The sequence below is a fragment of the Eublepharis macularius genome, chromosome 1, assembly GCF_028583425.1.
Source record: "Eublepharis macularius isolate TG4126 chromosome 1, MPM_Emac_v1.0, whole genome shotgun sequence".
NCBI classification, from domain to species: Eukaryota; Metazoa; Chordata; class Lepidosauria; order Squamata; family Eublepharidae; genus Eublepharis; species Eublepharis macularius.
Window position 1 is genome coordinate 207,991,354 of NC_072790.1, and position 25,527 is coordinate 208,016,880.

The window sequence follows — 25,527 nt, forward strand, 5'->3', positions numbered from 1 at the left end:
GCCAAAGCCTTCTATTGCTGCTTCCCTCAACAACTGCTATTCAAAGGTACACTGCATCCAAACATGGAATTTCCATTAAGCCATGATCACCAATATCTACTGCTTGATGTTTCCTCCATGAATTTGTCCAAACCCCTTTTATAACCATCTAAACTAGTGGTCAACATTGCGTCCTGTGGAAACATGATATATAAGTCCCACGTAAGCAAATGATTTCTGTACACTTCTATTGGAAATAGATTCCCCCCATTCTCTTCCTCTATTGTACCAGAATTTTGCTCTGTTGCACTCCTCTTTAATTTTGGTTCAACTAAAAAGCTTCCTAAAATTATTTCTTGAATTGGAATGTGTGCATGATATTCCATTCTCTTTTCCAACACTTGTCCAGTTTCCAACTTCTACCTGGATTCTTAACCTTGAATAACCTTAACAGCTCTAGCTTGGATAAGCCTAACCATCAGGTGAGACCTTCCCTGGAGAAAGATTTGAATCCCGAAGCATCTTAAGACCAACAAGATTTTCATAGTATAAGCTTTCACGAGTAAAAACTCCCTTCAGCAGATGTCTGCAAGCTTATACCCTGTATTTCCTGTTGGTCTTTAAGGTGCCACTGGACTCAGATCTTGCTCTACTACTGCAGACCAACACACTTACCCACTTTATCCCTGGAGAAAGGCCACCAACAACCACAGCCTGGTTGTAATATGATGTTCCCTTACGAGGCCAGTGTTATATTATGAGTTATATTTCAGCAAGTGCTATATTTGTCCTTGAGATTTCCAAGTTCAAACTCCTGCTCAGTCATGAATAGTATTGGAGTCTCCCTAGACAATTCCTTGCACTAGCCCAAATCTGAGAGTTGCTATAAATGTAAATAAGACCAGAACTGTAAAACCCTTTAGAAAGGGGGGAAAAACCTCATGGCCCTCTTTAACAAATTCAGTTGGTGAATGAGTTCATATGGCCATGTGGGTGTTTAAAATATTTCTGTTATCATTGCCATCAGTTTTGGTTTGTGCTGCTGTCATTGATCTTTTTTTTTAAACACCCTTTCTATGTATACATCATTCTTATATTCATTACATGGCATTTTTAGATCATTTTCTGTCACGCTGATACAAAGAAAAATTGAAAAAAAGAGTTAATTTTAATCAGGAATTTTGGAATATAAACTGGTGCATAAATAGATTTTTTTGTCACAGGGAAGAAATGAAACTGAAATCTGAATACTTGCCCTGAATCAGACAACTTTCAAAATTCAGTCCTATCTTAGCAAAAAGTGCTACAGACAACTGTGAACATCCTGATGTACAAACAGATGCAGAAGCAGATGGGCCACTAGGGCCACCAGTAAAAGTCCCAGTGGGCCAATTGCCTAAGGGGACTGCCTCTCCTCACTCTCAGTAAGTGATTGGACTACTCAAAATTTTCCCGGTTGAAAAAGGGCAACCATGGCAGTGTGACTTTGAAAGGCCGGAGGGCAATTCTTGGGCTCAGAAGCTTTGGTATCTTGGTTAAATTGATAGGCTCCATTTATGAACAATGTTTTTTGTTCTGTTGATTTCAAAAGTTTTGAAACAAGCATCAGGAAAGCTCTTCTCTTGAAGCAGCTGTGAGTTATTGGCAGCAACAACAAAAATATCAGCTCCATTTTGTTATTTCTGCAAGGAACGGTACTAGTAGCACAATGGTCAAGGTCTCTCCCACTGATAGCCTTGGAGAGAAGAAAACAGACTACCAGGTGCTTGATTTGCTGAACAGAAGAGAGATGGAAGAGAGAGAGAAAAAAACCAAGTAAAAACCCACAGCCCTGTATTGCTCCAGCTTCATTAAGGCAGAAAATTACCACCAACGCTCCCCGAGAAAGCAACAGTTATTTTTGCCCATGGTCAAATTTGGGGGCAGGGCAATTCATTCTTGGCAAGGACTGACGTTGTTGATACTTACCAGATAGAAGACTAGGCTCAGTTTTAACAATGAGCTGATGACACAGCAACGATGTTGCATCTATGTATTATTTCTCCAAAGAGCTTGGACCCAACCTAGCTGGCATGGCTTTCCAATTTCCATTATATCTTTGCAACAATCCAGTGAAGTAGGTTAAACTGAGCAGGAGAGACAGGCCTAAGATCATTCTGTTTCATTGCAGAGTAGGGATTTCAACCTAAATTCCCTTGGTCCTAGTTCCATAAATATTCTGAGAGTAACAGCATGTGCCAGATCTGAACTCTAGAAAAACTAAAATGATAGTTGTCTACCGGCATTGGGACAGTTTTCCTGCCTCCAACCAACCGATTGTTGAGTGCCTGAGAATCTGAATCAAAATTCTTCTTGAAAAACTGTTGTTGTCAAAAAGAGGAGGTGGCCAAAGTTCTTGGACAGTGGATTCTGATCAGTGGGCAATGACAGTGCAAACTTCTCTAGATTTACTAGGGCTACTGGTATACAGTTAAAATAGACACCAATCTGGCCCATTGGCTTCCAGTTGACTACTCTGTACTATCTCTGGTGTTAATGATGGAGAGGGTTTTTTCGCTGCTGCAATGTACAAAATATTTTTTATGGGGAAAAAAGTGTAAAAGGTCGTTCTCTACTGCCTCAGAGAAAATGCATATTTCAGAGTCATGAAAATTCAGCAGTATGCTTATTGGCCTCAAGACAGAGAGAGAGTTATGCATAATCTTGAGTAATGTAAATGAAGAGTATAACACACAAATCGTTGCTCCTTGAAAGTACACCCTTGAGTATGTGAGACCACATCATCGATATGTGCTTCACTGTGCATTTCAATATTTGAGGCATGGTACTCATGAGGGCATTTATGAATTCACATTGTTTGCCCAGCTGAACCAAAGTTATAAAGTTCTACCACAATGACTTCTTAAAACAGTGTAAGAAAGAATAGTATAAAGTGAAGAGCGTAGTCCTCCCTTCAATTCTATTACAGCCCTCAAGAACTTTTAAGGTAAGTTTCCATTGAGTGACAATTATCACAAAAGAGGTATAGAATTCATATTGGAATTGTCAGTTCCTGTTTTCTGATACTTTCCTCTTGTAAATCAGTCACCTTTGGTGAATGCCATTTAAATTTGTTGTTAGAGGGTATTTGTAAACACTAGTGTTCTCATCTGTGAGGGTTCAGTAATTGCCCCTCTGTCTCTAAATGTTAAACCTCTGTGTGAATGAATCTCAGTATTATAATCTGAGCCAGTTTATTGATTTTGTTTTCCAGAAGGGGGGAGACAGGTTTCTAGATTGGGAGGAGGTGGATCTTTGGGCTGTTTAGATATTTCTAGCCTCCCTCAAAGCAACTAAAATAAGTCAAGTGAAAATAAAAGTGAAATTGATTGCTAAATCAAAATTTAAACATTGTAATGTTTTTAGAGGAAAACATAGATATATTGGATTTACTGGATGGCCTGTAAATCTTTTAGCACTTAAGCTACAGTTTGAGTAGAAACAGAAAGGCTTTGCTGGACATCACTTCCTTTATATTTTCCAATATTGCTCAGATACAAAAAATATACTTAAAATCTCCCTCCTACCACATCCAAAATCATTACTTGAGCTCTGTTGCCCCCACTGCTGAACGGTATAAGAACACAAGAAGATCAGAATGTGGAACCAACCATCTAATCCAGCAACCTGTTTCCCATAGTGGCCAATATAATTCTCCTGGAAAGTTTATAAGTGTGGCACGAAAGCAACAGCCTTCCCTCACAGTAACATCCTTGGAACTAAGCAAGAATCTAGTAGCACCTATAAGTCTAACAAAAATAGTGGTAGGGTATGAGCTTTCGTGAGCTACAACTCTCTTCTTCAGATACGTATCTGGTATCATCATCATTGTTTCCCCTGCTTAGTCATCTTACACTGCAATCCTATGCAGAGTTACTCTAGTCTAAGGCCATTGATTTTAATGAGCTTAGACAGGAGTAACTGCATAGGATTGCACTGTTAATAGACTATTCTGTCTATTGCATGCTGTAATAATTTACTATGCAGTATCCTGTTCTCTACTAATTTAGAAGCCAAAATGGTGACTGTTCTCTTCTTAAAGATATATTAGAAAAATAAAATTATCTGACAATATGCTATTGCAGTTCAAAATATACCTCAGTATCTGCAGTGCGTATAATGGCCAGCTGTGTACAGCATGGGGCCTTTAAATGTTTGAGCAAATGAATCAACAGCCATGTAGTCTTCAAGACATGATGAATCTGTAGCCCATTCAGAGATGGAGGAGTGAGACATTTGGGGAGGGTGTACCCTAAAGAATGACAACTTTACCAACAAACTTTATAAACGACACTCCACATGGCAAAATACACGCAGCAATTTACCAAGACAGGTACAAGAAAACAGAGGCTTTCCCTAGTGGATAGGGTGGAAATAAAGGGGGTAATGGACACACACCAATTTTCCCACCAGTTTTTCAGCCTAAGAACCACCTTATTTCAGTAAAATAAATAAAAACTGGCACCTGCAAGATAAGGAAGCATGTGTGTCTTGTAGTGTGTTAAAAGTGTGCAGGAGATAGGCATGTGAACAGAATCAGGCCTCGTAGTAGTCAAATGAAGTGGTAGAATGATGCACTTGTTCAGACTGCAAATGGGGGACAAAGTTTTTAATGTTCCCCTAAGTTAAAAAAAAAGTAGAAAACTAGTATGGGGGCAGGGTAGGCTGGAACAGAACATCTTTACTTATTGAGCTAGCTTTTCACTTGATATTTTTTAACCCCACAGTGAAAGGATTAGTCATGATGATCTTTTCCCAGCTAAGAAAAATACACGTTCCATTGCAAAATTCAGTGCAATAAAACTTTCCACCCAACTCTGTTTTCTGTAGCTAGGCTCTGCACATGTGTCCTTAAGAGCCTCTCTGTAGCTATTCTTCCCTCTCATAGTCATGAAATTCTTAATTCATTAAATCTCTGCAGCAAATATATCTGTTGAGGGAATTTTTAGCATTTCAGCTATGTGCAAACACAGTATGCCGTATGTGTATTGAAGTATCTAATTTGTATACTCTAGGCAAAATGCATTTTACCACATGGAGGCATCACATTATTAATAGCCATTTGCTTTAAATAGCCTACCGTTGACTTTAATCTTTTTTGAACATGATCCTATAGGGCAAGGGATGGGGGAGAGGATGCCTCACAAGGGGTCTCGTTTTTTATATGCAAATATATCACTTGATTATATAGTTTGTATCCCTACATTATCACGATTATTTCCAATGAATGTTTTATGGGTGATATTTTTGATTTGTGAGCTATTTCACATTTCATTGCTACTTCTCATCTGCAGAACTCCACAGATGCTGATTGGTCTCATTTGCATATTCATCATCCTCTGTTTTCATAGCTGCCATGTTATAAACTGTTTCCCCACAGAGATGCCATTGCTGCTTTTTCAAAAGAAAGTCACTTCTACTCTTTTTTGCTACAGTACTTGTCAGTTTACCACAGGCCCCCCCACTGGGTGTATTCTTTCACTCCTTATGCAAAGGTGACATGTGGTTTCTGGGTAATTAAAGGAAATGTAAATAGTCTAAAGGTAGGTTTGGCAGCCCACCGTAGACTCCAAGGAGGCAGGATTTTCAGAAAAAGTAGTTTGTGAGCCTTGGCCTACCATTATGGCAGCCAATGTTTTTTGCCCACATAACAGAAGCCAATCCAAAACACAAAGGACTGTTTTATTTATTTAGACATTTATATCCTGATTTCTCCTTAATGGGATCCAAAGTGACTTACAAGGCAGTTTGGTGTAGAGCCAGTTTGGTGTAGTGGTTAAGAGCATGGGACTCTAATCTGGAGAACCGGGTTTGATTCCCCACTCCTCTACTTGAAGCCAGCTGGGTGACCTTGGGTCAGTCACAGCTTCTAGGCGCTCTCTCAGTTCCACCCACCTCACAGGGTATTTGTTGTGGGGATAATAATAGCACACTTTGTAAACCGCTCTGAGTGGGTGTTAAGTTGTCCTGAAGGGTGGTATATAAATCGAATGTTATTATTATTATACAACATTGTTCTTCCCTCTATTTTAGCCTTCTAACAACAACCATGTTAGGTGATTAGTCTGAGAAAGAGGGACTAATCCTAGGTCACCCATTAAGCTTCCATGGTAGAGTGTGGGTTTGAAGGTCTTTCAGATATAACACTCCAACCACTGCTCAGTTATAACTAGATATGGGCACGAACGGAAAAAAACCCCGAACACCCTGTTCGTCATTCGTTGCCATCCATGAACAATGAACAACGAACATGGATGAACATGAACTGTTCCCGGACATGTTCGTTGTTCGTGGGGGTTAAACCCCCCCAACCCCCCAATCTAGCCCCCCTCCCCTCAAACCCACTTACCTGGCCCTTTAAAGATCCCTTTAAACTATGCTGGCAGCTAGTTTGAGGGGTTATAAAAGTGACCTTCCCAATGTCCAATACCCACCAAATGTGCAGGGGACATAGTCCCACTGTCCTCTGAAGACCCTCCAAGTTTCAGAGAGATTGCACCCTGGGAAAGGCATGATCCATGGGTTTCCCCGCTGGCTGTCATTTTCTCTTCACAGTGGCAAAAACGGGACTCTCTGCTGGAAGTACTTTGAAGGGTTAAAGCCAGAAGGGTTAAAGCCAGACTGGATGGTTGAAGCAGAGCCGGCTGAGATTGAATCCCATGAAGATAGAGGTCCTGCATGTGGGTCTGGGGGCCATGGGTGTGGGACTCCGGCTCCCTGCTCTCGATGGAGCACCGCTTACCCCGGTGTCGAGAGTTAGGGGCCTGGAGGTGGTCCTGGATGCTTCCCTGTCTATGGAGGCACAGGTCGCAGTGGTTGTTTGATCCTCATTTTTCTACCTAAGACAGTCTTGGCAACTTGTCCCTTACTTGTTGACCCATGACCTTATGACAGTGATCCAGGCAATGGTCACCTCCAGATTAGACTACTGTAACTCATTCTACACTGGGCTTCCCTTGGGCTTGATCCAGAAACTGCAGCTGGTTCAGAATGATCATATTAACTTACACAGTGTACTCCATCTTGTGTCTCAGTGAGAAAGGCAAACAAACAAGCAAGCAGGCAAGCAAAAAAGCAAAATATTTCAGATGTTCTGAAAGTTGGCTGGGGTGGGGGACTGGATGCCTCTTATTGTTAATGTAAATGCAGCACACACAGGCATCATGCAATGTGCAGCCTGTCATTTCACACACTGCAGGCGCTGAGGTCTGTTTTGAACTCCTTATTGTTGAACAATTATGTTTGCCTAACATCACTAACCAAAAGCACCATCACCTTCTTGGTTTTAAAATCAATAGAGCTCAAGCTATTGCAGCATGAACAAATACAGTAGATGGAATGAAGTCTTCCAACATGTATTGCAGGGAGGGGTAGAAAAGAGAGAGTAGTAATCAGTTGCCAAACTGCAGGTAGGGCCCGGAGTTCTCTCAATATTACAATTGATGTCCAAGCCACAGAGATTAGTCCCCTGGAGAAAACAGCCCTATGACCCCTTTCTTTCTCTTGGGTAGATTTTTCTTTTAATCTTCCTCTTACACCTTCTAGGTAGATTGCTGCCATCAGGAATTAAAACATACAATAATTAATAGTAACATAGTACAGTCAGTATTGTCACAGGTGGAAATCCTCAGTAGTAGTCTTTCAAACAATGAATCAAGTAGGTGTAGCATCTCCACTTTACTCACGAGTCATCCCACTCCGGTAATAACCAGTAATGGCTAATGCTCCATCAGTATATGTTGAAATCTGTGGGGGAGAAGCCTCCATAGTTTCTTGATTATTGAAAGATTAGAAGTTTGTACTGTTATTGATAGGTATTTTCTATTGATTGGATAATTTCCTTATGATATTGATGTTATTTATATTTTATAAGATTGTATTTAATATTGATGGTATTTATTTAAGACACTGAGCACTTTTTCACTATTAGCACTTTAGAGTAAAATTGTTTACAAATCTTTGATTAGTGTTTATTGTAAGGGGGAGACTTGTAGTTAATGTTCTTTTTAGACAGCAGCAAAACTTGACTGAGAGAGATGCAATATAACACATCAGTCATAGCTCCTTCCCTCAATTGGACAGATCAACAAAAGCAAAGTGCAGAGTTGTTGTTTATTGTTAAACTGTTGGGTAGAATACTTCCTTCATATCTCTGCATCTACAAGCGCTAGAGTTTATTTTTTTTATGACAGCTCAGAATCTAGGCTTGCTAGTGACATGAATAAACTCTGGGTAACATGCTCAGAATTTAGACAAAATTTGGACACCTAGACCGTATAACAATCCTAGGTATTTCTAATTTTGCCTAGATATGCCACAAACCACAGCTACAGGTTGGCCCCCTCTTGCCTATCTCATAGTAAAGGGATAGGGGAAAGGAACAAAGGATTTTGCCCTAGGAGCTGAACAGAGATTTGAAAGCCTGAGTGCTCCTATACAACTTTCTATAGTCTTTGAGATATGCTTGGGATGCTCTCCTGAAAGTACCTGCTGTCAGTTTGGTATGCCTGAACATAGCCATTTTCTGCTCAAATTTGAATGTTCTTGGGTTTGGGTTTTTTTTTTAATCCCTCTATTGCCTACATTCTTTTTATTTATTTAAATTAATTTTAAAAATTGTGCTTCACCTTGCCCCTAAAATCCCAAGGCAGCAAACAACATAACATGAAGCATAATTATGTCAATTAAAACACATCAGTTCTAAACTGTACAGGACATTTCTGTTGTGTGTGCTGTTCTGGGGATCCTGTATAGCAGGGGCTCCAAACTTTTAAAGCCTGTGGGAATCGTTGGAATTCTGACACAGCATGGAAGACACAGCCACAAAATGACTGCCACAAAATGGCTGCTGCAGCTTATTTTTATTCTCCATTGATGTTTCCATTCAGAAGGTTACTGCCTCTGAATGTGGAGGTTTGCTTTGGAACACTAGTTTCTCTCTCCTTGTTCCAGTTTTCCAGATTCTTAACACGGTCCCATGGGACTCTTGAGTTGATCGCTTAGCTAAAGCAAAGTGGAGGGTTAGGAAAGAACAGAAAAGAACCTTTAAGCCAAGGAAACGGGCAGCTTTAATAAAACATTGTGTAAAACAGATGTACAGAGCGAGTATGGAAATACGTACATTTTTTCAACTTTGTCAAATCCTGAGAAAGCTCCTTTTGGGATGACTTTTACTTTGGTGAGGAAAAAGATCCTGAAAGCACAAGAAAACATATGTGTTATTTATGTATTACATAGTATGGAATAACAAATCATCAGCAGAGTTCACATTTTTGAAAGCCAATGTCAAGAAAATGTTCCACTCAAGACAGAGCAAAATATATTCGATTGTTGATCAGCTTCTTTTACATAAAGTTGCCTGAGCTTGAAGCTTTATTTTGAACTTGAGAGTTGGGATTCTGAAGAATGTGGGTCATGTTTCCCCCCCACAAATGAACAGGCATACATCAGTGAATGGCAGACAGTAGGGATATGAGAATAAGGAAATATGAGGACCAGCCTGCTGTGCAGAAACCAATCAGATTATTTATCACATCATTAATGTTAATATCATTAATATCACACCATCAATATACACCTTGACAGAACAATATAAGCAAAACTGAAAAACTTTCCCCACAAAATACATATTCAACATCCAAATTTCATTACTACAATGACCTCATTGCATAGATTGCTTTCTGCTAATATACACAGGAAATGGACTTCAGATTAACAGATGCCAGGAACAAACATTAGGAGGGGCCCATCATTCCCCAATGTGAGCTTCCAAGAGGTATCTGGTTGGCCATTGATTAAAAAAGAAGGGCAAATTAGGTGGATAGCTAATCTAGTGCAACAAGGCAATTAATTTGTATTTAAAGTGTACCTTGAAATTGCTTAGCAATGGCAGATATCATTTTTTTTAAATAATGCAATCTAATATAATGTTTACAGGCATAATTTTTTGGTCCTGAAGCATGTCAAAAAAGGAAGCCATTCGCTGAAGTTGCTTTAAGTGCTAATTTGAATGGTGCTAGTCAAATTTTCCACAACTCTATACTGAAGGTCTGAGGTTTCCTTTTTGCACAACTAATTATATGTATCATCTTCCACTATTTTCTCTGTAGGAAAGGCCTGTGAGGAAGAGTTAGATGCTATACTCTCTCTCGTAGCAGTAGATAGTGGTTCAGAGGAATAAGGAAAGGGTTATAAACCTGATCACTCAAATAACCTGTATTATATAAATTTAAATTTCTTGCATTATGTTCTACACCAATAATGTCCATAGGTTCAAGCAAAACCAACCAAACAAGCAAAAGCTGGACTGGGACAAAAATATGTTTATGCAGTCTGTAAATCATGATTTATGAATCATTTTTGGCTATTTCCATGTAATTCAAACAACACAGAAATCATTCTGGGCCATACTATCAAGCCCATAAGTTTAGCACTGCACAGGGAATGTGATTTGAAGAAGTTCATTTGGGTTGTCTTTTCCATCTTGTATACCAGTTAAGATACTAGTTAAAGAGGACTGGGGAGTCTTAAGACACTTAGCTACAAAGTTCACTGGTGTCTGAGCCAGCCAGATTAGCCCTTTTCAGATGTCACAGTCCACACATGCAATGGAAGGCTGACAATTGCATACAGATCTTCCAAATAAGCAGGGCTCATTTCGAGGGGGAACGCACAGGAACGCAGTTCCGGCAGTTTCCCAAAGAGGTCACATGTCAGGTGGCCCAGCCCACCTGACTCTTGGCCATTTTGGGCCTGTTTTGGCCTGGATTGGAGCCGAAACGGCCCAGATTGGGCCTCTATCAGATGGCGGATCACTCTCCTGCTCAGTAGCGGCCTGATCCTGACCATTTTGGGCCCCTTTTGGCCATTTTCAGCCCCTTTTTGCCATTTTGGGCCCAATTTCAGCCCTGAATGGCCAAGATTGGGTCCAAAACAGCCAGGATAGGTGATGTCAAGGGGTGTGGCATATGCAAATCAGCTATATTAATGACACACTTCCTGTGATGGCAAGAGGCGTGGCATATGCTAATGAGTTATGCTAATGAGTTATGCTAATTAGTTCCTCCAGCTCTTTTTCCATGAAATGACCCCTGCCAATAAGCATAGTGTTACCAGAACTGCTTTTTATAATGGGGAAATTAGCTTAACAGTCTGGAACTAAACTTAGCGCGGATCTAACCAATGTTTACGGAGGTCCCAATTCCAGACACTCTAGTGACAAAGAGGCAGACTACAAATAGGTTCAATAAACACATGTATTTACTAATAGTGTGGCGTAAGCCTGAACTTGCACATACATACAAGAAAACACACAAGGACTAGGAAATGCAGAGTAGGAAATATAGAGACGGTCGCATTTGCAGGTACCCAACGATGATGAGGGAAATACTCACAATCCTGAAGTGGAGCAGAGACACGACAGCGAGGTGGTCCAATGCCAGCAATGGATCCACGGACAGACAGCAAGGGGGTCTGGGCAGGAATGGTGTACGCACCATGCGGTCTGAGGGACCAGCTTAAATACCCCAAAACGTACCTTGGGGCTGGTGCTGTACTTGGTGGTTCTCACAGATTAAAACAAAGGCTACTGAATGGCTTGGATGGGCCACTTTAGGAATCTGATTGTGTTAAGTGACAACTTAGGAAGAGGGGACAAAAGAGGGAGGGGGAAATCCGAGTGGGCTGAATGGATGTTCCAGCGGACAGGGCTTGTCCTGATGTCATCAGCTCTGGAATGCGGAGGTTTCTTTTGAGATGCATTCTCTAAGTGCTTGGGATGGTCGGCACTTAGCTTCTTCTCCGGGGCGGCTCCTAAGATATGCAGAGCGGGGCGAGGTTCTCTTGCTGCGGACGTGGTGTGTCTGCTTCGCCGAAATGGCTTCCCAAAGCAGGCTTCTTCCCTTGGTCTTCTGGCTGCCTAAGAACATGGTCGCTGGTTGGGCAAGGCGGGGGCTGGTTAGCAGGTTGCCCGGTAGCGAGGGCAAGCTCGGGGACTGGCCCGCGGGAGGCTCCAGGTGGGAACTGACCAGGGAGCGCCTAGCCAGGCTTGCTGGAGGTTTCCCCGGCAGGCGCCCGGCTGTTAGCAGTGGCTTGGGCCCAGATGAGGCAGGCTTCCATGGAGGCAGGGGGAACAGCACGTGAAACACAGTCCATAGCAGGGAACAGGCATGGTCCATGGCAGATGGCAATGCAGGCACGGGGCACACTTGTAACAAAGTCCAAACACACACTGGGGGTCTAGATATAGGTCTAGGCAGGGCTGCCCAGGAAGAGAGTCCTTTGTGTAGTTATCCAGGCATGGTGTCAGGAAACTAACACAGTCTATTGCAGCAGCAAGGTAATCAACAAGCAGGCAGGAAACTGACACGTGTATTAGAGCACACACGTGCAGGGCAATCTTGGTGTAGCAGTAAAGCAGAAACGCAGGAAACTTTAACACAGTCCATGGCAGGCCTTAAAACAGGAGAGGGGGCCTACTTGGCAACAATAGTTACCACATAGTCTGAAAGAGGCAACATGGATTTTTGTGAATCAGATCCCTGAAAAATCAAGGTTTTGTGTACTGTGAACAGAGCTACAAAACCCATATGTTGCCCCTTTCAGACAATGTGGCAACCATGCATAATAGGAGTATTGTGGCTAGCATGCACACCTGATATATGCAGTTGGCAGTTCCCACTATATAGTATTGTAAAATGTTTGAAATGGGCCATTGACTCAGAGAGCTGTTATCAGGATAAAGTGAAGTACAAGAGAAACATGTATGCCACACTGAGCTCTTTGGAAGGAGGGTGGGAAATGTGATAAGATTCCAACATAGCTCATCATATCCTGAAGAAAGTTGAACTACAATGAAGTGAGCAAAATAATGTTGAAGCAGACACATGATTTACTCGTCTCATAGAGTTAAATTCAGTCACTTGTAAATCATATAGCTGAAAATAGTTATCTGAACTGCCCACAGGCAAGATTTACTTGAGATTCTTTTGCCCCCAGAAATTAGGCTTTTTCCTCCCTCCCCAATCATAACACAAAGATAGTATCACTATCTAACTACTTTTCACAGTCCTGCTTCCCCAAAAGAATGACAGCTAATTGTTTTGTGAAGTACTGCAGTTTTTTGCCTCAGCAGCTTCACTTGATAGATGATTCTTCACTTTTATCTTCTCGGAGCACAGATCCCTTTCCAAATAGTAATTTTTGAACCAACTTTCCTTTCCAAAATTGAGTTGAAGTTTTTCTTCCCTATATCTGTGCAGGTTGCAGACAGAAGTATAGACAATGCTCCCAGGTGGTTAACATTACAAGTACAGTTGCCAATCTCCAGGTAGTGGCTGGAGATCTCCTGGAATTACAACTGATCTCCAGGCCACAAAGATCAGTTTCCCTGGAGAAAATGGCTGCTTCGGAGGGTGGACTGTATGGCGTTCTACCCCAATGAGGTCCCTTTTCTCCCCCAAACCCTGACCTTCTCAGACTTCAACCCCCAAATCTCCAGGAATTTCCCCACTCGTAGTCTTAAAAATACTTACTTAGAGTAGCTCTGCCTAGAGGAAGTACTCAGATAGCTGTACTTTGCATATCAGCAAAACGTATCTTTTGCAGTGGCAGATATTTTGCTGGGGGGAGCTATAATTAGCTCTTTCCAGCCGTTCTGAAGCTAAATTGTGGTCATGAAGCTAAACTGGTGCCATGTGAGGCAGGGAGAGAGGCGTTAATCCTTCCACCTAGTTTTATCTGCACAGCAATTGGCTTCAAAGGTAAAAAAAGTGAGGCAAACTCCATAATTTGCCCCTGCCAAGGACAGGATCATATTAAGGTACCAGTAGGCTGTGGGTGAAGAAGTATAAACGAATGGGCTCCCTTGCTGGCCCCTTCTGAAGCTGAAGCAACATGGCTTGTGCTAGGGAGGGAAATCTTCTCTATCCTTTTGTTACAAGATTCTCATCAAATTATGGCAAATTAAACAAAATAATGACACAAAAGAAAACTAAAAGCTTATTGCTTCAACAGAGCGGGTCAAATATTTAGCTTTCAGGGTGGATCCTGCATCTGTCCTACCACTCCACCGAATGACGTCTGAAGTCGGAGGCAGATTCCTTGAAGGAAGGTTGGGTTCGGGCCGTTGTTTCCCATACTTGCCTAAACCTAGTTCTGAGGATATTCTGACACAATATTTAGCTGAGATATATACTGAACTAGTTTAAAATTGGCAAGATCCTGTGCTCCGATATGTAGGAGAACATGATCAAGATCCATAAAGTTAAAAGTAGGGTGATGATAGGATATTTAGCCCAATAGCTGAGCATGAATATAAACTCAGACTTCCCCATTCATAGCCCAATATTCCATCCACTACACTATAGTATTTCAAATTATTTAAGGAATGTATATATTGATCATAGTTAGGGTTGGAAAATTGTAAATCCCATCACTGCTGCCCTGCCCTGTGGCTGTTTGAGCTGTGTAAGGAAGACCTGTCATAAAGCGGCAGGCATAAATGGAGGCAATGTAGTGGTAGTTTGTTGGCTACTGCAGAACAGCTTCTTCATCCCCTAGAAGACCCACGAAAAGATCAGAAAATGATTTTCGGCAGTTTTTTTAAAAAGCTTTTATTTCATAGAATCTTTCTCTGTAGCTCTTAGCTAATGGCTTCATTTTGGGTGCTCCTTCTAGTCCATTCTGTTTCTAGGACAGAACAAAATTTTACATGCAGGTAGGAGAGTAGCGCACATTCATCCTATGCTGTGCCAGCTGCACTGGCTCCCAGTGGAGTTCCGGATCCAGTTCAAGGTGTTAACCTTGGTGTTTAAAGCCCTTCACAGACTGGGACCTGCATACCTGCGGGACCGCCTCTTCCATTACATCCCCTGCAGGGTGTTGCGCTCTGCAGACAAGCAACTCCTGGTGGTCCCCGGCCTGAAGGACATCCGTCTGGCCTCAGCCAGGGCCAGGGCTTTCTCTGCCCTGGCCCTGGCCTGATGGAACGCTCTCCCGCTGGAGATCCAGGCCCTGTGGGACCTGTTGCAGTTTTGCAGGGCCTGTAAAATGGAGATGTTCCGCCAGGCCTTTGGCTGAGTGCCAGCGGGTGTCCTTCTTCCATCTAAGACCACCACTTTTTTTCTGGGGCTGCCCTTGGCCATCTGCTATGCCCATATACAGACTCCCAATATTTGTTTAAATAGCCTGCTCCTGGACTATTTTAATGACTTTTAAAAAATTATTATTGATTTTATGGTTTTGTGACTTTTAATGTATTTTTAAAATGTTGTTAGCTGCCCTGAGCCCATTTGTGGGGAGGGCGGGGTATAAATAAATAAATAAATAAATAAATAAATAAATCAGAAGAAGCTTTCATTAAATAAAAGGCTGGCAACCCCAGATTAGAACACTGGACCAGGATCTAGGAGACCCAGGTTCAATTCCCCACTCTGTCATACCCACTGGGCCAGTCAGTATCAGTGAGATTACTTCACAGAGTTGTTGTTGTTGTGAGGAAGGGGAAACAATGGCATTTATTTATTGTCCGTCTTTCTCACTGAGACTCATTGGTGTATAAATATAATTAATAAAGGGAGAAGTAGAAGTGCAGCAACAGAACCAAGACTGGGAGACCAAAGTGCCACTGAGTAGCCATAAAGCATCAGGAGAAGGGCACAATTTACAGCACGGCAGTGTGAGTGGGAGATAGGTGTATAGTTCATCATTTGCTGGTTTTGAAACTTCCACTCTTAGCTGCTTTTCCTCATTATTTATTTTTTTGTTTTTTGTTTACGTTATTTACAGTCTGCTTTTCTCATTGAGACTCAAGGAGGATTATATAGCGTAAGACAATATGATCAATGGCTGAGAGATTCAATAAACAATATGTCCAAAACTCCAGCCGAGGGAAAAACTGGTATGGCGAGGAGATTGCAGAGGAAGGATTAAATACCCCCTCCCTCCCATGACTACCATTGTCCTCTGCTTCCTACAGCTTAGTGTTGCCAAATAGGAGACGGGGAGATGCGGGGCAGCTGTCAACAGTGTGGCATCACTTCCTGGAAAATCTGGAAGCCATGTCATACCTCTCTAGGAATCACTGAAAAATCTATGGAAAACTGTAGAGCTTCCAATCCAGATATTCCTAGAGAGGACTGGCACCACTTCCTGGAACTGATATCACACTGTCAGCCTGAAAGGCTTTTTCTTGGTCCTCTCCTGCTGCTCAGAGTGAGATACTGGGCAGCAGATCTCTTGGTGGGGGCCTGGCAACCTCACTACTGCTTTTCAATAATTAGGCATGCCCCAGTCTCCTGAACCCAAATGTCCTGCTAAGCATCTACTTAACAGGTGAAAACTATATAATCCTTTTATTTTCTCACTAGTAAAAAAGCCTGTTGTGGGAAAAAATACAATGGACTCTAGAAAGGGGAGGGCAGGCAGGCAGGTTTGCCTCCTCCTCCGTGGCTGATCCTGGCCAGGTGTAGGTGTGGGGGGGCAGACATTGTCACCTGTTCCTCTACTGATCCCAGCCAGGTGAAAGGGGTGGGCATTGCCTCCTGCTACATGCCTGATTCCAGCTGGGTGAAGGGGGGAATGGGCATTGCTGCCTGCTCCATGCCTGATTCTGGCAGGGTGAAGAGGGGGCGGACATTGCCACCTGCACCGCATCTGATTCCAGCCAGGTGAAGGGGGGGGGGTCTGGCATTGCCACCTGCACCGCATCTGATCCCAGCCAGGTGAAGAGGGGGCCTGGCATTGCCACCTGCACCGCATCTGATCCCAGCCAGGTGAAGGGGGGGGGTCTGGCATTGCCACCTGCACCGCGTCTGATTGCAGCTGGGTGAAGACAAGAGCAGGCATTGCCACCTGCTACAAACTTGATCCCAGCTGGGTGAATGTGGGGGTGGGCATTGCCACCTGCTCTGCTCCTAATCCCAGCTGGGTGAAGAGGGGGGGGCATCGCCACCTGCTCCGCTACTGATTCCAGCTGGGTGAAGGAGGGACTGGCATTGCACCATGTCTGATCCCAGCTGGGTGAAGGCAGGGGTGGGTGTTGTCACCTGCTCTGCTCCTGATTCCAGGTGGGTGAAGGTGGGGGGCAGGCATTGCCACCTGTTCTGCGCCTGATCCCAGCTTGGTGAAGATGGGGACGGGCATTACTATCTGCTCCACTCCTGATCCCAGCTGGGTGAAGGGGGGACTGGCATTGCACCTGGTCCGCTCCTGATCCTGGCTAGGTGATGGTGGAGAGTGGGTATTGCCACTTTTTCCACTCCTGATCCTAGCTGGGTAAAGTTGAGGGGCAGGCATTGCCACCTGCTCTGTGCCTGATCTCAACTGGGTGAAGGTGGTGGGCAGGCATTGCCATTTGCTCCGCACCTGATCCCACCTGGGTGAAGTGCAGCTGGCATTTCCACCTGCTCCGCGTCTGATCCCAGCTCGGTGAAGGCAGAGGGCAGGCATTGCTACCTGCTCTGCACCTGATATCGGCCTGGGCTCGTGCTGCTGCACACTATTGGAGAGACGGGCTGCCTCTCCATGGCAGTGACCTCTGGAGGTGCACCAGGGTAGGAAGTGAGTTGCCTGGAACACAGTTAGCCTTTTATGTTGGGGGAAAAAAGGTTAAAAATAAGCTTTACTTCAGCGGTGCAATGGATCTTGGATCAATAGAGAGTCAGCACACGAGTTTAGCTTTTAAAAACATTTACTTCTAAAGGGAAAAGGGTCACAGGATTGCTACAAAACAACAAAGCCTGGAGCTACATTTTCTCACTACTGTTTACAACAAAGAGCTGGGATAACAGAATGGAGAATCTTCTTCTTCCTCCTTCTTCTTGACCCTGAAAGGACAGTCACTTGACCTGTTGACCAATAACAGTTTACAAACACTCTCAAGTTTCCTGGGTTTGCAGATTATTGGCTTTGTGCCAGGTTCCCTTTCCAGGTCAATCTAAACAACAGCATGGTAGGTAAACACATTAACCCCATAATGACTGAATCTCAGACCTTGCAACACACATATATTCCAACATTTTATATAGTAGGATGCCATTCCGATCTCTGAAGCAAAGAAAGTTGCCTGTTACAGATAACATCTTAAGATTCATTGGACAAGAGTTATAGAGATGTTATTTTATTTTCTATTTTTTAATTTTTGATCAAATATGTTTGATCAAGTTTGGTGTAGTGGTTAAGAGCGATGGGACTCTGGAGAACCGGGTTTGATCCCCCCACTCTTCCACTTGAAGCCAGCTAGGTGACTTTGAGTCAGTCACAGCTTCCAGGAGCTCTCTCAGTCCCACCCACCTCACAGAGTGATTGTTGTTGTGAGGATAATAATAACATACTTTGTAAACTGCTCTAAGTTATCTTGAAGGGCGGTATATAAATCAAATGTTATTATTATTATTATTAATCTCAAAATGTACCAGGTTTCATCACCTGATAATCAATATCTATTACCATGTCTGCAACATTTCCCTCCTTTGCATAGTTCCTAGGAGTATTGTTGTTCAGAAAACTCTAATCTATGGCATTATATCAGAAATGCATCTAAATCCGAGCTGTTTTCATTGACTGAAATTCAATTGAAGGGGATATATATCATAGCTCCAGCCTTGACAAATGTGAATACTTATTTCTTCCAAATACCTAGTATTAATAATCTTCAGCTACAGCATCTCTCTTCATACTCCTGGACTGGTTTTGCTGCAAGAATGGTTAGACTTTGAATGATTCAGAATTAAGTGATTCCTGCTCTCCCTAGGTGATTAATAGAAGGTCCTACCCCAACCCTGAAACATGGTTTAACATAATTCAGTAAAACTCTGGCATTTTGATTGTTCAGGTGCACTTGAAAGCCTACAAATAAGACCCAATGGACCACGATAAGAAACTGAGTCAATTAGGAGAGCCAGTTTGGTGCAGTGGTTAAAAGTGCGGGACTCTAATTTGGAGAACCTGGTTTGATTCCTCATTCCTCCACTTGAAGCCAGCTGGGTGACTTTGGGTCAGTCACAGCTTTTCCAGAGCTCTATCAGCCCCACCCACCTCACAGGGTGATTGTCATGAGGATGATAATAACACACTTTGTAAACTGCTCTGAGTGGGCATTAAGTTGTCCTGAAGGGCGGTATATAAATCGAATAGCAAAGAGTCCAGTAGCACCTTTAAGACTAACCAACTTTATTGTAGCATAAGCTTTCGAGAGCCACAGCTCTCTTTGTCAGATGCATGGAGGGTATGAAGAAATTGGCCAGAGATATATACGTGGGGAGGGGAGCGGGGAGAGGGTGCAGGGAGTAAGGGTCATGTAAATGTAAATAAGTTCATGAAAGAGGTGGAATGCACAATCCAGGCTGGGTGTGACCCCTCTCCTCCATGGGGTCAGGCTTCAGTGGAACAGGCTTCCTCGGGAGGTGGTAGGCTCTCCTTCTTTGGAAGTTTTTAAGCAGAGGTTAGGTGGCCATCTGACAGCAATGCTGATACTATGAACTTAGGCAGCTCATGAGAGGGCGGGCAGCAAGGCTTACATCAGTGCTTAGTTCTTGTAGTCCCTTCTTACATGCTCAGAGTAATGCTGCTTGGCATTTTGCAGTCAGGAAACAATTTCCCCCAGGCCAGTTTGACTAGGGATCCTGGGGGCGTTTTGCCATCTTCTGGGCATGGAGCTGGGGTCACTGGTAGTGTGGGAGGGAGCGGGAAGGTAGTTGTGAATTTCCTGCATTGTGCAGGGGGTTGGACTAGATGGCCCTGGAGGGTTTCTTTCAGACAACATGGAAACCATATATATTGGGAAGAATACACATGGTTGGCAAGCTCCCAGTATGAGCCATCATGATGTCTGAAGAGTGCAATAGTGTGTGTGTGTGTACACTCCACTCTGCATAGGCTTCCTATCCTATCCATATCCAACATTTTTTGAGTGTAGATGTTTCATGTAAGAAGCCAATGCTGTGTGGGCTACTATGCAAACTCCTGTGTGAGGTTGGAGGTGACTGATCCTTCCTATCAATTAAGGAATGCATCACAACTACACACACATGCAATTTACTATTTAAAGAATGACAGAGTTCCGTAGGTTTCAACACATTGTTTGTGCTCATATATACAACATAATTTCAAGGATTTGTTTATTGTTTACATGTGATTAATTTTGTCCACAATTAACATACTTTAATGTGTATGATAATATTTTATTGAAGTCAGTGTTTTCCATTTAAGTTCAGCCCAGTTTCTAGTGCAGATGGTGCTTAATACTGTAACTTGATGAAGACTGTCGAAGCCCAAATAAATCTTCTTTTGTTTACTACAAAATTTATGGTTTCTATTTTCAAGTTTCTTTTCTATTTCTACTTCTCAAATGGCAAAAACTAAGAGATATGCACATAGATAGCACAGGATGCAGCAATTTGCAGCGTGCTCTCTCTATACTATTGGATATATTTGCAATACAATGTGAAGTAAACTAAGATATTTATACTTTTCCATTTCACAGATATGTCATAATACTATACTTCTATACACTAAAAAAACAACAAAGTGGGTTTAGAATTGGTAAGTACATTTAATTCCATCTTCCAAACTATTGATTTTTTTCTTTAGGAAAACTGAATTGAATCCAATGGATCTGTCCCACTAATTGGAGTATTTTTTCTCAGTGAATGTGAACACGTTGCATCTGGAAAAGGCACCCTGCACTGTAGAAGAGCACACCCAACTTACTGTTTTTTCCCATGGATATAAACTGTTTAGAAAATGTACACATCTAATCCCACTTTACAATTTCAGAAGGGTGGGGGCATAAATTACAGTCACAAGGCAAAATTCATAATGCCAGATTCTGTTTTTATCTTTGCAAAATACTTTCAAATGCATCACTTTCAGACATTTGAAAGTTATATGCCATTAATCAGAAAGTATGCACTTTCAAAATATTCTAGCTTGCAACAACAAAAAAAGCAGTGTCATGATATTTTAGCCTGATTGTATCACCTCTGCCAAACATTATAACTTATGTGAATTACCACATTGAAGTAAAATGAAAGGAAAATTAAAATCCCAGCAAGATACAGCTGACCATAACCCTAACTCACTAGTCTCAGTTCCAAGGCAATAACTATGAAAGGATTCTGAAGAACATTTTTTTGCTTTCATCTTGAAAGTAATAGTGTGATGTTATCACTTTCTAAGCTCTGAAGCAATGTATATTTCGTCAGAAGCAGATATTTGCTGAGAAGTTTAATTTCCTAATGGAAACCTGAGTGCAGTGGGGTGCAATATGCCTGCTAGCACCTTGTTGGTAGAGTTACCAACTTCCAGGTGGGCCCTGGAGATCTCCCAGAATTACAACGGTTCTCCAGATGACAGAGATCAGTGCCTCTGAAGAAAATGGCTGCTCTGGAGGATGGACTCCATGGCATTATACCCTGCTGAGGTCCCTCCTATCCCCAAACCCCACCCAGCCCATGCTCCACCACAGATCTTCAGGAATTTCTCAACCAGAACTTAGCAACCTTTTACTGTTGTTGCTCTGTGCTTATGATTCAGTTCTTATATGCAAAACTAAGACTCGCCTGAAGAGACTATTGAGATGTTTTTTTCAAATTCTGCTTTACAATTTTGCAATTCTGCTTGGTTGAAGATTGTTGATACCAGGTTATGGCAACTGAAGCTCACAACCAAAGATATTCTTGTGCTGGGTAAGGCAGAAACCCTATCTACTGTTAAGCATCGTCTTATCGACCTTGACCATAACAGGTTTGTAGAGTTGGCTTGACCCAGATTCCTGGGATTTTATAATGGTCCTTACCATTCTACATGAGAAATTTAATGGCTTTTCATTATATTTGGCTATCTGTCCTAGGTTGACTGAATGTTAACCCCTCTGAAGTACTGAATGGCAGATCTTATCATATTCCATACTCAGATCATCTTTGTTCTTGTGCCACAGTAAAATGGACACTTTGTGTCATAAAATATTGTAAATGTCCTCTTTTTACAGTTTTTTGGAATTGTTGTATTTTACCTGTTTTAACTTGTGCTCCAATTAATAATTCTCAGAGGGAGAGTCTTCCCTATCTAATGCTAGATGGTGATCCAAATATAACTTTGTTGGTTGATAAATTTCTGTGTAGCATATTTTCCTTTAGAAATTAATTTATTATTCTATTAGACATTGCTTAAGATAATTTGATCATAGGAGCTCTGAGGAAAGGAAAACTTGGCAACCCTACCTTGAAGGAACTTCCAGTTAGTGGAGTAGCATCATAAGCAAAGACATGTGGGACATAGGAGCTTGCATTTCTGGGAGTGTGTGAGACAGAAACAAACTTAAAACTCAGAGTGTTGGTTAAATTTTAGCAAAAGAAATGGGTGCTACTAGACTCTTTCTCTTTTCTACTGCTACAGATAGACTAACATGGCTACTTATCTTGATCTAAGAATTCATTTATTATGTGCACTCCATACATGACAGGAAAAATGAGAGAGAGAGCTAGACAGAGATTTATCTAGTGTAAGGATGCTGGTGGCTTGTGGAACAGGAGGTCCTGCATCCATGATGCAAGATGGAGAAGAAAGAAGGGTGGGTGGCAAAGAGAGGAAGATGAGGTCCCTGAGAATAGAATTCTACACATCAAAGGACCATGCTAAGGCAGTAAACAGCAAAGGTTAAACAGATCCATGACTTCTCTCTCTTTCTAATGCTTTGGTTTGTCTCCCTCTGAAACCTGAGTAAGGGACAGCATTAGTCTTCCTCTTCTTAAACTTCCCTCCTAGAGCTGCAGCTTAGCAGGTGAGTAAGTGTGAGTATCCATGGTACCTTTTGGGGCACAAAAGCCAAGTTTGGCACTAAAGCAGGGAAAGGTAGCTTGATGGACAGAGAGCAAGAGGCTATTCAGGCACAGAAATTGCCCGCCAAGCCCAGTACATATTTAATAGCTGGGATTCAGAATGCCGAAGTCAAGAATTTGACTCCCTCTGCCGGCTCAAACACCGGTGTAAGAAGACATAGCAACTGAAGTCACTTGAGTACAAGCTGTTATGAAACTGTAGGTGAGTAAGTGGGAAAGAGATATATCAAGTCACACAATTTGGATTTTTGTGGAGATTATGGAATGGACTCTTGGGTTTTCCAACATGAATTGAGAGCATAAATCTTTATGGCCAGGCCCAGTTTCCAGAAAGTGAAGAGTCCTATCCATTTCATTTATTTTATGGAATTTTTATACTGCTCAATGGCCAAATGGGCTTTAGGGTGCCACACATCAAAAAGATCAAAGCAATGTATAAAAACCAGTCCAACAGATAATTGCAATTAAAACCTACATCAAAAGCCTCAGAACTAAAAAACTCTAAACAAAAACAAAGACAAAGAACCAAGTACAATCCCCATATGAAAGTCTCTGGGGGCCTTTCTTATTTAGACTCTCTAAACAGGGGATTCCACAGCACAGATGCTATTACTGAAGAGGCCCTGTTACCATTTATCATAGAATCATAGAACCATAGAGTTGGAAGGGATCTTGGAAGGGATCTTACAGATCATCTAGTCTAACCCCCTGCCCAATGTAGGAACAAAAGCATCCCTGACTTGTATTTGTCAATCTGCTCCTTGAAGACTAGAGATGGGCACGAACAGCAATACGAACACAAAAAAGCCACAAACAGCCCGATCAGCTGTTCGCGAGTAAGCTGTTCATGAGGCCCCATTCCTGACAAACGTGTTTGTTCCAAGCTCTGTTCATAGTGTTCATCAGACCTTCGTCAAGCCAGACAGTCTGGCGCCTTTCAATCAATTCCCTTGGCAACAGTATGCATGGACTTTCTGAACTCTGTCTGAACTCCTGTTGCCCTGGAAACCCCAATCTAAGCCCAGGGGCACTTCACCCCCCACTCAGCTGCTTGTCAGGGAAATCCCTGACAAGCGGCTGAGTGCAGCCTGCCGGGATGAAATGCCCTTCTCCCTGCAGCTGCACAGCAGCAGGGAGAGGGGCACTTCACCCTCGACTCAGCCACTTGTCAGGGGTTTCCTGACAAAGTCATCCCCCCCTCCTTCCAGCTGGCTGGAAGGAGGGAGACTTTGAAGGGAAGGAGTTTCCTCCTTCCCTTCCAAGTCTCTCCGCAGGGAACTTTCTTCCCTTCCAAGTCTCCCCCCTCCCTCCCACGAACAGCCAACCACGAACATGTTCATGAACAGGGTCATGTTCGTGGTTGTTCGTGATTCCCTGTTTGTGGATGGCAATGAACAATGAACATCGTGTTTGGGTTTTTTTTCTATCCGTGCCCACCTCTATTGAAGACTGCCAGTGAGGAGGAACCCACCACACCCCTAGGCAGCCGATTCCACTTCTGGATTACTCTTAATATGACGTTTTTCTTGATATCCAGATGGTACCTTCCCTCCTGTAGTTTAAACTGTTTCAAGTCCTATACTCTGCTGCCAACAGGGACAGCTCCCTTCCCTCCTTTAAGTGATAGCCTTTTAAATACTTAAAGAGAGCAATCATGTCTCCCTTCAACCTCCTCGTCTCCAAACTTCCCTCCAAACTTCACCAGGTCCCTCAGTCTTTCCTCGTAGGGCTTGGTCTCCAGCCCCCTGATCATCCTGGTTGCTCTCCTCTGTACCCGTTCCAATTTATCCACATCCTTTTTGAAATGAGGCTTCCAGAACTGCACACAATGCTCCAAGTGGGGCCTGACCAACACGGTATATAGTGGGATAATGACATCCTGTGATTTGAATATTATACTTTTGTTAATACACCTCAAGACTGCATTCACCTTTTTTGTTGCTGCATCACACTGACTGCTCATATTTAGCTTCCTGTCCACCCATAACCCAAGATCTTGTTCACACACACTGCTACCCTGAAGTGTATTCCTCACCCAGTATGTATGCTTTGCATTTTTGTTACCCAACTGGAGAACCTAGCACTTATCCATTAAAAAAAACCCCTCATAATAATGAGTTCTCGCACAGAATGCTTTATAAAACCCTAAGCATTCCTGAGAGTTCTGAGAGAGCTCAAAAGTCTGAGCCACTTATAAGATGAGATGCAAGAGCTTATCCATGACGAGTCACCATCCTTTTTATGTCAGCAGGATTGAGTATTCAGAGCGAATTCAGATTCTTAAAAAGAAGGCAGTCCTTTCCATACCCCAAACTAAGGCAATGTAGGCTTTAAAGGAAAGTGCTTGAAACAGTGCCTAACTAAGCCCAGAAAATAACTGGAAAAGTCCATTTGCTCCTGAAATATCAAAGCTGTATGTTCTTGACAACTGAAACAAACTGCATTCTAAAGCAGATGAAGTTACTGAATGCTGTGCTCAATGGTTGCCCCATGAAAAGCATGGGGTGTGTGTATGTGTGAGTGGGGAGATGTGCTATCCAGGGTTTTGATCAGCATAAGTTTGCAGCGGAATGGTTAAACCCCCTCTTCCCACACGCCATCACAGTGACCCAAAATGAAGCTTCATTTCCTCTTAAAAAACAACAGGAAGCTCCATTCATGGATATCCCAG

At 42.6% G+C, this 25,527-nt stretch overlaps 1 protein-coding gene across 1 annotated transcript in view; it reads right to left on the reverse strand.

Annotated features, from left to right (window-relative positions):
• FSHR (follicle stimulating hormone receptor) overlaps positions 1-25,527 on the reverse strand; it is a 156,170-nt gene that overhangs the window by 84,239 nt on the left and 46,404 nt on the right. The window contains exon 2 of the mRNA XM_054982763.1: positions 9,140-9,211. Coding sequence (XP_054838738.1) covers positions 9,140-9,211 — 72 coding nt within the window. The remainder of the gene's footprint in view (positions 1-9,139; positions 9,212-25,527) is intronic.